General features: G+C 35.2%; 1 protein-coding gene across 1 annotated transcript; it reads right to left on the reverse strand.

The window, feature by feature from the left end:
• Positions 1 to 1,912: 1,912 nt before the first annotated feature.
• Positions 1,913 to 13,429, reverse strand: LOC105833274. The gene is made up of 6 exons (XM_036292478.1): positions 13,388 to 13,429; positions 5,934 to 6,916; positions 3,933 to 5,882; positions 3,386 to 3,836; positions 2,401 to 3,313; positions 1,913 to 2,031 (listed from the first exon to the last, which is right to left on the reverse strand). The coding sequence occupies exons 1-6, from the start codon at positions 13,427 to 13,429 to the stop codon at positions 1,913 to 1,915; spliced, it is 4,458 nt and encodes a 1,485-aa protein (XP_036148371.1).
• Positions 13,430 to 13,724: the final 295 nt, after the last annotated feature.

A 13,724-nucleotide genomic window follows, 5' to 3' on the forward strand; every position in this document is an offset into this window, starting at 1 on the left:
CACGGACCAAATGCGCACGAACGAAATGCGCACAGACCAAACGGACACAGTAACCAACAAACTTACCACATGGGTTGCGACTTTTCGGGCACCTCTACCGGCGGGGTGGGTGCGGGAGAGGGCCTTGCACCCTTTGCACTCCCTCGTGTGTGTGTGTGTGTGTGTGTGCAAAGCATTCTCTGCACCACATAGGTTTGCGACTGGACGCATTTGATCCGTGCGCATTTGATCCGTGCGCATTTGGTCCATGTGTTCTTTGGGCACACACACACACACACGCACGCACGTATGTGGTCGTGCGCATTTGGTCTGTGTCTGTTTCACTCAGCCTCCTGTGTCCGTTTATTACTATGCGCATCTGGGACTCACTCGATAATTACCTTTTCTGCTAACTAACGCTTAATTGATTTTAATTAATTCTGATTATTTTATGGTTTTACAAATTCTAAAAAATTTTTTCCAAATGTTTCCAAATGATTTAGTCCAAACGATTGGACTAAAGAAAAAACATTTTTAGACATTTTCTGTTAACTATACGCTTAATTGATATTAATTAATTTTGATTATTCTATGGTTTTCCAAATTCTAAAAAGTTTTTTCCAAATGTTTTCAAATGATTTCCAAACGATTGGATAAGATAACTTTTAATAATCTTTTATCTGTCTGCTAAGTACGTTGGTAAAATATTCGCGTACACTTGACCGGAAGTAAACGTGTTTTTGAATAATTGCTATATGTAATCGTTTGTATTTCGTATGAAGAGGTTTGAAGTGCAATTAAAAAGGTTTGTGAGTCATTCGTTTATTTATAATTTTATTTTTTCATCCGACACTTAGCCGGAATATATTATATTAGTTAAACAAAGTTATTATACGGAATCGTTTGAAGTTTGTACGTAGAGTTATGAAGTTTGATTAAAAAGATTTGTGAGTGATCCAAACACATTTTATTTAATTTGTGAAAGTTAGCCGAAATTTACCGACAATGGCTGCTTTCCTTTTAGGGAACACAATCGACACAAGTATTATTCTATCTTTTTTTATGTTCAATGAGTAATAAAGATAGAACGATACTTGTGTCGATTGTGTTTCCTAAAAGGAAAACAGCCAATATGTAACGGCATGAGTATGCGCAGCGGTCACATTTGCATGCTCCTTAGCTGTAGATGCATGCTCTGTATATAGGCACAATTATGCAAAAAGTTCGCAAAATTCAAATGTGTATGTATTTAATGAGAGCATTTTGTTTTGCATGGTGTAGTGTCCTCGGGTGAGGACCAATGCACGGCACGTATTGATAGGTTTAATCACACGTGTAGACGGGATTAGTACAAATTTTCTTTATTAAAAAATGACCGATCAATTTCAGCGGTGCTTGCAATCACACGCTTACAACGGGACTGACTGGGCGACAAGGTAACACTGCTACCAACTTGAAGAAATAAAAAAAACACTAGCATTGACCATAACCAAGCCCGGCAAATACAAACAAAGCCAAAATAAAGAATTGGGCATTCTCGTACGTAACATACCGCGCCCTTGATAGCCCTTGGATATCAAATTGATAATATAACAAACAAATGACTTTCTTAAGAGAGGTGAATGATTTTACAAAGAATATGCAATAATGTGGAATTAATTAAATATAAACATTCAACTTATTATATATTCGCTAAATCTATATAAGCTAACATGTTGAATTGATTCCATAAAACAAATTATTCCTGGCATGGTTTGAAGCGTCCTCTAATGGCAAAATAGAAAGCTTGACCGCTGGTCTTTTGAACGTTCCCTTGGCTGTTTTTATCACGGCTGCTCTGACGACTCCGTCGGTTCCGGGAAATACCTCCTGAACTCGTCCAAGCACCCATTTTAGGACGGTAATCCATCTTCTCGGCATAACACCAATTGCCCTATACAAAGTTACTCTTTGCTTTGCTTATACCACTTGGAGCGTCTCTGCAGCTGAAGTAGATACTCCGATGACCATCTACGCCAAAAATGCTGGCGAATTTGCTCAAGTCGTTGCCATCTGGAAGTAGATTAGTTTTAAGGTCAATTAAGTTTGGCTCTGGATAGGATACCAAGGAACTTTCTATTAGAAAATGGCCCGAGCTGAAATAGCTCAAGTCGTTTGGGTCAGAGGATAATGTAGATAAGGGCCTCGAGAATCGCTTCAATTTGGGCAGCGAGAGTCGATGCCTCTTCGAATGTCATCGCCGCGTTCGAGGCCACCTTGTAAAAATGACTCTTGAAGGACTTGACTGAAGCCTCCCCACCCCGAAGTGCGGGGCCCGTGGAGGTATGAAATGCCATCTGATTTTGTTCGTAGAAGCAAATTCAGTCAACCTCTTTTGATGCTCTTCGTTTTTGAAAAAATTTCTCAGCTCCCCCAGCTCACGTCTGGCTCCGATGAAATTAGTTCCGTTGTCCGAGAATACGTCTGCGGGCTTGCCCCTTCGGGCAACGAAACGCTTAAAGGCGCCTAAGAATGCTTCCGTCGTCAGCTCGGAGACCATCTTCAAGTGCACCGCTTTCGTAGTCATGCATACAAATACCGCCACGTAGGCCTTGATCTTTTTGCTGCCTCTTCTTCCATCACGCACGTATATCGATCCACAGAAATCTACGCCAGTGCTAGTGAATAAACAAAAAGGTGTCACACGGCACATTGGAAGGTTTCCCATGATTTGCTCCGGAATTCGCGGCCTTGACTTGAAGCAGGTTATGCATCTGTGGATCAGTCTTCTGATAGCACCGCGCGCCCTGGTGGACCAATATTCCAGTCGCACAGCAGCAAGAGTCGCCTCCGCTCCTGCATGCAGTACTCTTTTATGTTCATGCTCGATAACGAGCTCGGTAAATTTGAAACGATGTAAAATCAAGATTGGGTGCTTTGCACTATACTGAAGCTCCGAATTGTGCAGCCGGCCACCTACGCGCATTAAACCGTGTCCATCCAAGATTGGACTGAGATGCTTAACAGCGCTTTTATTCGAGACCGTTTCGCCCATCTTTAGCGACTTCAACTCCTCCGCAAACGCCATTCGCTGCTCCCTTTTGATCAAACGTTCCTTTGCTAGCTCCAACTCGTCAACTGATAAAGGATCATGATGACCTCGCTCCATTTTTCCTTTACATAGGCTAGCGAAACGGAGACAAGTAGCCGTAACGCGAATAAGTCTGTTGTACGTGAAAAATTTGTTAAATGGATTATCGCTCTTTAGTGAAGCCATCATCTTAGCTTCATTATCTTCGACTTGATACTCTTCATTGATGTTTGCTATGCAAGGATGCGTAGCGATTTCATCATGCTGCAATCATGGGGGCCCGTGCCACCACAGTTGAGAATTAATCAATTCTCTTGGCAAAACTCCGCGCGATACTAGGTCAGCGGGATTTTCTTTAGTTCCTACGTGCTGCCATTCTTCGACTGCAGTTAATTCTTGAATCTCGCCAATCCTATGTGTAACAAAAATTGGCAGCTTCTTGTTTGACGCCTTGATCCAATAAAAGACGATGGATGAGTCCGTCCAATAACAAACTTCCTCGACAGGTATCTCTAGGGCACCTTTTATTTTGCTCATGAGTTGTACGAGCAACTGAGAGCCGCACAGTTCGATCCTTGGAATTGAAATTATCTTAACAGGTGCTACACGTGATTTAGCACACATCAGATGAGAACGCCAAATTCCTTGGAAGCTGTGAGTACGCAAATATACGCAGGCTCCGTATGCAAGTTCGCTGGCATCGCAAAAACCATGAAGCGAAAACTTCAGATCCGAAGTTTTGTCAACAACTACACGAGATATTTTCAAGCCGTTTAGCTCTTGAATTCTGACAAGATAATCTGACCACTCAGTATAAAGTCTCAGTATAAACACTCAGTCAGATGGTAATGATTCATCCCAGCTAAGTTGCAATTTCCACAACCTTTGAATCATAATCTTTGCCTTTATTATCACTGGTGCTAAAAGTCCCAGTGGATCGAATAATGAGGCGATGTTTGACAACATACTCCTTTTAGTATATTCCTTCGAGAAATCTAAGTTAATTTCGTATTGGAAGACATCCTTGCTAGGATTCCATTTAACACCGAGCGTCGTAGTTGTTTCGCCCTTGTGTAACTCTAATGTATGGCTTGACGTGGACGAAGTTGATATGCCTGACAGCACCTCTTGATCGTTTGATGCCCACTTGTGTAATGTAAATCCTCCTTCTTGCAACAAATCATTGACTTCAGCGCAAATAAGTTTTGCCTCTTCTATGGTGTTAGCTCCTGAAATGAGATCGTCGACATAGAAGTCTCTAATAACAATAGCTGCCCCTTTTGGATAATTATTCTTTCTCAACTCGGCTAAATGCTGGATTGTTTTAGTTGCTAGAAATGAAGCTGAAGCGGTACCATATGTAAGCGTTAGTAGCTCATATGTTTCGATTTCGTTATCTGAATGCTCACGCCAGACGATGCGTTGCAGGGGCACTTGCGATTCGTGGATGAGTACTTGTCGGTACATTTTAGATATATCCGCAACGAAAGCCACCTTGAAAATGCAAAATCGGATAAGTATTGACAGTAGGTCTTGCTGAACAACTGGACCTGTCATCAGAATATCATTCAAGGATACGCCTGTGGTTGTTTTACTGGATGCGTTGAACACTACTCTTAAACGCGTCGTGCTGCTTGCTTCCTTTATTACGCAATGATGCGGTAAGTAATAATGCGGCCTTGCGCCCCAAGATAGAAGTTTCCTCATATGGCCAAGTCGCATGTATTCACGCATGAATTCTGTATACTCCTTCTTGATATGCGGTTTCCTTTCTAACCGGTGCTCTAGTCTTCTAAACTGCTGCATTGCTATTTCCCGTGAATTTCTCAAATTTTGGATCTGCTCATTTTTGGTTGGTAGAATTACGATGAATCGACCTTGTTCGTTGCGTGTGTAGGTATCCATAAAGTGCTTCTCACAAATTCGTTCTTCAGGAGTTCGTGCGTTTTGCCGGAGGTTGTGCTCGAGTTGCCAAAACCGCGCCATGTTTTCGTTGAGCTGCGTGTCAATTGCTAGATTGCACCTCGTGCTTCTCACGTATCTATTTTTTGCCATAAAATTACCCGACACAATCCATCCAAGCAAGGTTTTTTGCCAGACCAACTGATCTTCCGCAAGCTTGATCTTACCAATGCATAGTAGATCCAAGAATATCTCCACTCCAATTAATAAATCTATGTTGGATGAATGGCTGAAGTTGGGATCCGCTAGTGTTATGCCTTCCGGAATGAGTAGCTCTCCCAAATCAATGTGCTTGGATGGAAGAGCTTGGGCTATACGATCAATTACTAAACAGTCGAGAGTTGTTTGAAATCCGTTTATTGTGGATTGTAGCGTTACTTTTGCCAGGCTGCGAGCTTGAGTCGATGTTCCATCTAATCCCATGATTGGAATAAGTGTAGGCTTCTGTCTAATTCCGAGGGACTTGACGCATTCAGTGGTAATAAATAAAGATTGCGATCCGCCATCGAGCAAGGCTCGTTGCGGTCTTGGTATACCTTGCTTATCAATACCATTGACGATTGCCATTGCAAGGAGTACTTGGCGCTCCTGCGTTAATGTGGAATGATTCACACTAGTAGCTACCACTGTTTCCTTGCCTTTCGACACATCGCCTCTTGAGACCGGCTCTTCTGATTCCTTTGACGTTTGTTCCAGGTGTAGTAATGTATTATACCACCCTTTGCACTTTTGACACGATCCTGAGGTGCATTGCTTCGCTTGATGAGCTGCAGCCTTTAAACAATTTAGGCATAGTTTTCGTGTTCTCGCTTCCTTTATTCTCTGTTCAACGCTGACCAAAGTCGTCGCATTTGAAAATGAAGTGGTCTGCCTTGCCGCAGTAAGCACACATCACTTTAGTTGTTGCTACATGAGCTGCTACATGCTTCTGCCCTTTTCGAACTTGCTTTGGTTTGTTGAAGCCGCGAACTTTTGATGCGTACGCGATGACGCCTCCAATGCTCTGCAACGTTGAGCTAAAAAATCTGTCAGCTCGGATAATCTTGGTGTTGCACCCCTTTTGATGGACGTTTCCCATTCCTTACTTGTAACCGTATCCAACTTGCTTGTCAGGAGGTATATTATCAGATCGTCCCAGTGTTCTATTGGTCGTTTCAAACCCTTTAAGGCACGCAAATGCTTCACGACGTTGTCCAATAATTTTCGCAGTGCTAAATGATTTTCCTTGGCCATAGCGGGCTGTTCAAACATTGCTTTAATATGCTTTTGAATAATTAGGCTATTATCGTCGTACCTCTCCTTCAATGTTTGCCAAGCCTCGTCATAACCGTCATCAGCTGTTACGAATGAACTAATCACATCACGAGCTTCTCCCTTTAATGCCGCAGTAAGATATTGCATCTTCTGAACCTTTGGAAGAGTAGGGAGATCGTGAATCATGGTAGTGAATATATTTTTGAATGGAATCCAAACATCGTACTTACCCGTAAATTCTAGTAAGTTTATTCGAGGGAGCTTTAAACAATCATTCGTGATGTTACCTCTTTGCGAGCCAATTGCTGATTGCCGTGACCCATCGATCGCTATCTCATTTACCGGTCGCCTTGCATCTTGTTTCTCCTCGATGAGTGTTTCCAGTTTTACCACGATTGAGCAATATCTTGTCTCAAATATCATTCTCTCTTCTTGATGACTTTCCTGGTGATCCTCGCTGATCTCGATTTCTTCGATGCTTGATTGAATGTCGTTGAAGGCTTGCCAACTCTCCGTAAATTTTTGCTGACGCTGACGCAGCTCGATTAATGACACCTCAGGTACGTTTAGGTTATCTAGATATGTGCGAAATCGTGTGCATTGTGACTTGATTTGCGCTCGCTTTGTTTTGAGTGCCCTTAACTTTGCTGTCTGGGTTTATATAGAAATTATACTTATGGTATATTATGTGTTGTAACCGTTCGCAAATGACGGTCAACTTCGCTCCCTGGTCAAGGTCCTACGCCACCCGGGTGTCGGGGCGACCGAATTCTCGTATTCTCAGTGTTCTGGAGTGCCTTTGAAATTTGATCGAGGTCGATAATGTAGAGTCATTCATGTACATCATTAATGAGATTTCATATGAATTTCTTGTACAGATTTAGAAATTCTTTTCCAAAATTAAAGTACACATATTAATATCAATCTATGAATTGAATTTTATATTGAGAACAAAAACAATTTTTTTATATTGCTCTACTTATCGACTATTTACGCATTTATAACCTAAATTTTCGTTTTTTTATTTTCCAATTTGTGGAATGCGAATTTTTTTTTCTAGGCTTCTAATCTTATTTCTAATTGCACGATATTATTCCTGAGAGTTTTTTCTAGGGGGCGACGTGATTATTTCCCACACAGCAGACTTTATCCTAGGGATGTCCCTGGAATGTCATTTTGGGATATCGCAATATCGTTAGATATCCATGGACCGTCTCAGATATCCAAAGGATATTCAACCCACACAGCACACTTTATTCTGAGGATATCCCAAATTATCCCAGACAGACGAAGTCAATCCCACGGGTATCTCGATGAGTAGCTCCTGGGATATCCTACAAAAATATCTTTAAATATCGTAAAATATCTTAAGATATCATATGATGTCCCATTAATATATTTCGATATCTCTCAAAAATATCTTAAAATATTATAAGATATTGTAAGATATTCTATAACATCTTACGATATCCTATTACATCCAGATTATATCCTATCATATTTTTTATCTCTACAATTAATAGAGCGTAAATCAAGTGTAAAGGAAAAGTGAATTATAATGTAATAAAAGAGTGACAAAGCGTTAATTAAATCTCTAAGAAACGTAAATTAAAACAGAACATAAAGAAAGTACACTTATCGAAAAAATGTGGTATATATTAATAATACTAAAAAATTATAAAAAATGACATTAAAAAATTTTTTTGATTTTATACAAACAGAGCAAAAACAAACTTTTTAATAAGTTATTCCACATGCTATTTTGCACGCATATGTAAAAATAAATAAAAAACTAAAATAAAACTAAAAACTTTATATTTATTCATAAAAATATAAGTTAACTATACATATTTCATCCTTCTGATAACATCTATTGTAATGATCTATAACAAATATATATGCATAGACAAGAAGTGTTCATGGATTATCACGTGGCGTTAGCATGCGTACGGTCTTTGAAGTCAAGCAACGTCGGGGATGGTTGACACTTGGATGGGTGACCGTTTTTTCAGATATAGAGATTAAACATGTTTTAACGGGTACGATTGTGGCTTGGCTGAAACATGTTGTTATAGTTTTCTTCCTCTTACAAGATTACCGTAAAAATAATTAGAATTTTTTATTTTTTGTTCAAATTTTTTTCAATTCTTAGAAACTTTCAAAAATACTTAAAAATATTCAAAAATTTTTTAAATTAATCAAAATTTTTCATTTTTAAAGTTTTTCCGAGAAACGTTTCAATTCTTATAAAAAATCGGAATATTTATTAAAAATCTGGAAAAAATTTTTTTTAATTCTGACAAATTTTTTCACTAGGGTATATTACGATATCTCAGAAAATTCCTTGGACATCCTCTGAATATCGTTTGAGATATCTACAGGATGTCAAATCGGTGGACATTTGTTCATGCCTTGGATATCCCTTGGATATCGCAGACGGTCCACGGATATCCAACAATATTGCGATATCCCAAAATGACATTCTAGGGACATCCCTAGGATAAAGTGTGCTGTGTAGGAAGGAATGCACAAATGTCCACCGATTTGACATCTTGTAGATATCTCAAACGATATCCAGAAGATGTCCAAGGGATTTTCTGAGATATCGTAATTCATAATATACCGTAGTAAAAAAATTTGTCAAAATTTTTTAGATTTTTTTCAGGATTTCTGATAAATGTTCTGATTTTTTAATAAAAATTGAAACGTTTCTCGGAAAAATTTAAAAAATGGAAAATTCTGATTAATTAAAAATTTTTTTGAATATTTCCAACTATTTTTAAGAGTTTCTAATGACGAATTCGGTTGGATTGCACCAGTGCGCACTAGTGCGCACTGAGTGCGCCCTCGTTTAGTGCAGTTTAGTTTTTCCCATTCTAAATACAAGGCAACAGAATACGAAACACTGAACGAGGGCGCATTGGTGCACCCAACTGAATTCGCCATAAGAATTTAAAAAAACAAACAAAAAATAGAAAATTCTAATTATTTCTACGGTAATTTTGTAAGAGGAAGAAGAATATACAACATGTTTCAACCAAGCCACAGTCGTATCTGTTAAAGCATGTTTAATCTCTGTATCCGAAAAAACGGTCACCCATCCAAGTGTCAACCATCGCCGACGTTGCTTGACTTCGAAAATCGTACGCATCCTGACACCTTGTGATGATCCATGAACACTTCTTGTTTATGCATACATATTTGTTATAGATCATTACAATAGATGATGTTGTCAAAAGGATGAAACATGTATAGTTAACTTATATTTTTATAAATAAATATAAAGTTTTAGAGTTTTTTTATTCATTTTTACATATGCATGCAAACATATAGTGGAATAACCTATTAAAAAGTCTGTTTTTGCTCTGTTCATATAAAATCAAAGAAATATTTCAATGTCATTTTTTATAATTTTTTAGTATTATTAATATATGCCACATTGTTTCGATAAGTGTATTTTTTTTATGTTCTGTTTTAATCTACGTTTCTTAAAGATTTAATTTACGCTTTTGTCACTCTTTTATTACGTTATAATTCACTTTCCCTTTACACTTGATTTACGTTCCATTAATTGTAGAGATAAAAGATATGATGGAATATTATTTGGATGTAATAGAATATCGTAAGATATTAATAGAATATCTTATGATATCTTATAATATTGTAGGATAATTTTTGGGGATATTGAAATATATTAATAGAATATCATATGATATCTTAAGATATTTTACGATATTTTAAGATATTTTTATAGGATTTCCTGCGTGCTACTCATTGGAATATCCGTGGGATATTCAAAAATCGCCTTCGTCTGTCTGGAATAATTTGGGATATCCTCAGGATAAAGTGTGCTGTGTGGGTTTATACATATAAACTGTAGATTTTTCGTATAAAGCAAATGTTGTCGTTAGGTGATTACCCTGCTTAAAATGACAGATAAATTATGATAGAAAATTTTAGTTATCATTTCCAATGGTGATTTTGAATCACATATTTCGTATCACACAAAATTTTACATAGACCGAGTTGTATCTTATATATGTTATCATATCTATTATGTATGATCTTTCTTAACTAATCTTTCTCATCTTATATACTTTATAACGTGTAATAATAATAAAAGTTATTTTTCTATAAAAACTTAATAAGAATATGTTATGATAAAATAAAAGTTCTTATCATAAATGACATTTGTTATCGATATAAATAAAAGCATGTATGTATGTGACTATGGTACTTTATGTGTGTATATATGCGACTTTATCGTATTCTATCTAAGTACGTATTTAATTCTATGTAAACCTATCTACGTGTATATGCAGTTCAGTGATATTCTATCTACGTGGGCATGTACCCAATCAGCAAGCAATATTTTTTAAATGTTTTTCAAATATTTATTTTTAATTATTTTTACATTATTAATGTTTATTGTACAAATAATATTTATTTAATATTTATTTTATATAAATTATTCATTTTAAATAACAATTTAGTAAAAATATTTATAAAATGTTTATTTAACGTTCATTTAATATTTAAAAATAATTAATTTTTTATTAAAAATAACAGTTTAAGAAAATTATTTACGCAATATTTATTTAATATTTATTTTATATTAAGAGGATGCTGAACTGCCCATCAAACTTGATTGAGGTCGATAATGCAGAGTCATTATTTATCCTTGTTCATGAAAAAATTTGCTTTAAAATACAAGTTATATAGCTTATACTTACAAATAAATGGTGTCTCGCAGTTTGGAATAAAAGGAATAAGACTATATTTGTCAAATTACGTTTACAAGCCGTAAAAAAACATATTTATGTGATCAAAAATTTTATTCATTTAAGCGCTTTTATTTTTAAAATATCTTTTTTGTACGGCTTGTAATCGTAATTTGACGATTATAATCTTATTCCTCAATCTATTCCGAACCCGGGAACACCATTTATTTGTACGTATAAGCTACATAACTTGTATTTTGAAGCAAATATTTTTATGAACAAATAAACTTTAAAAAATTTTTTGCATTTTTGGTCTTTATCTAATTGTCCCTGGGTTCATTTGTGTACGTACTTTAAAAGTGTAAAAGGATTATCAATTCTGTAAATTCAATTCGAAATTAAGTGATAAATATAGAATGTCAGTAAAACACACGGCTTTAGCATCCTCTTAAAGAAAATATTTAAAATAAAATTAAAAAAAATATTTATTTAATATTAATTTAATATTTATATTTCAATCATTAATTATTTAAAATAATGATTTAGGACGAATATTTATATAGTATTTAATTAATATTTATTTAATATATTGACTTTACATTTTAATAAATCGTTTAAAATAAAATTTACGTAACATTATTTATTTAATGTTTATGTAATATTAATTTCATCTTTAAAATAATATTTAAAGTAGTACTTTAAAAATATTTTTTTAAAATTAATATAATATTTATGTTACAATAGTTATGTTACAATGATTAATTATTTGAAATAATAATTTAGGACAAATATTTATATATTTATATAAAGTTTAATTTGTATTTATTTAATATTAATTTAACAGTTTAATAAATCGTTTAAAATAATATTTATATAACATTTATTTAATGTTTATTTTTATGTTATGTATTTATTTTATCTTTAAAAAAATATTTAAAATAATATTTTATATTTATTTATCTAATATTGATTTAATATTTAAGTTACAATAATTATAATGATTTAGGACAAATATTTATATAATATTTAATTAATGTTTATTTATTATTAATTAATATTTTAATAAATTGTTTAAAATAATATTTACGTAACATTTATTTAATGTTTATGTAATAATTATTTTGCATTTAGAAAGTTGTTTAGAATAAAATTTTAAAAAATATTTAAATTATGGTTGGAAAGTTTCACTAATTATGTAGCGTAAATCAAGTGTAAAGAGGAAGTGAATCTATGTAATGAAAGAGTCACAAGAGCGTATAAATAAAACCTCTGAGGCACAGATTGAAACATTAGAACATAAAGAAAGTGGAGATTAAGACAACATTGCACTTATTGAAACAATATGGCATATTAACAAAACTCAAAAGTTATAAGAAATAATATCTATTTTTTATTTTTATACGAACAGAGCAAAAATAGATCTTTTCATATTTCACATACTATTTTGCATATGTGAAAATCAGTAAAAAATTGTAATACTTTATATTTATTTATAAAAATATAAGTTAACTATACATGTTTCATCCTTCTGACAACATCTGTTGAAATAATATATAACAAATATGTATGCATTAACATAAAGTATTCATGGATCATCACGAAACATTAGGATGCGTATGATCTTCGAAGTCAAGCAACGTCGGAAGTGCTTGACATTGGATGGGTGACCGTTTTTTCAGGCGCAGAAATTAAATATGTTCTAACAGGTACTGTGGCTTAGCTGAAACATGTATAGTCTTCTCCCCTTTACAAAATTATCGTAGAAAGTTACTAGATTGATGAGGTTACGTTGAATTTATCAAAATTATTTAATATTGCAATCAATTTTTTGCTTTTGTTGTAAATATGTTTAGTAAATATTTAAAAAATCATTTACTAAATGGCAAAAAAACATTTTCTTAAATTTTAAAACAAATATTTATTAAATGTTAAAAAAGTATTGTCCAAACATTAAAAAAAAACATTTTTTTAATTTAAAAAAGAACTTATTTCATTATTTTTAACGTTTTTAGAAATGCTTTTTAAAATGTTTTTTAAATACTATTGTTACGTCCGGCCGATTATTCGCGCCGGCCGTCACGATTTAGGCAAAGATCGCGCCTTGCGATGACACGTTGCCACGGTAACCGAACGCCGGCGGATTCACGCGCTCTCGGTGCCGGGCCCGGGCAATCACGCACTGCGAGAATGTGGCCCGCTTTGGCGGCGCGCATGCGTTAATTAAAAACGCCTATTACTAATGAGCCACATCAGATAACATAAAAACTCAAAAAGGGGAGTGATCCTCCCCCTAGCCAGCTCCCCCCTGAGGCGCCTCGATTTCGAATCATTAACAGTAATCGCGCATATCGATTAATTAATTCAATTCGTTAATTACTCCTTGGATAGGAAGCAAACTTACGCTCCCGCCAGCGCCGGTGCATTTACACTCGCACGGGACCATTTGGGTTAGGGCAGTAAGGGTCGGACGCCCTCAATTAATTAACTAAGAAAACGAGTTCCGAACACGAGAAGGAGCACGCTGTACCTCCGTGGTACAGGAATCTCCTCTCCTCAACTCCGTTTAAAAAAACTCAATTAAGGAATGCGAGTGATTAGAAGAATAGTTGCGCGCCCTGCGACTAGAAAATGTGAATAAGAGGGCAAAACTTCATCTGATGACCACAAAATCAAACACGATAATTAACTAATTATAAAATTAAGTGACAAGCATTAGATGATTTATTGCTCCTCTTTCC

The sequence above is a fragment of the Monomorium pharaonis genome, chromosome 9 (genome assembly GCF_013373865.1).
Source record: "Monomorium pharaonis isolate MP-MQ-018 chromosome 9, ASM1337386v2, whole genome shotgun sequence".
NCBI lineage: Eukaryota > Metazoa > Arthropoda > Insecta > Hymenoptera > Formicidae > Monomorium > Monomorium pharaonis.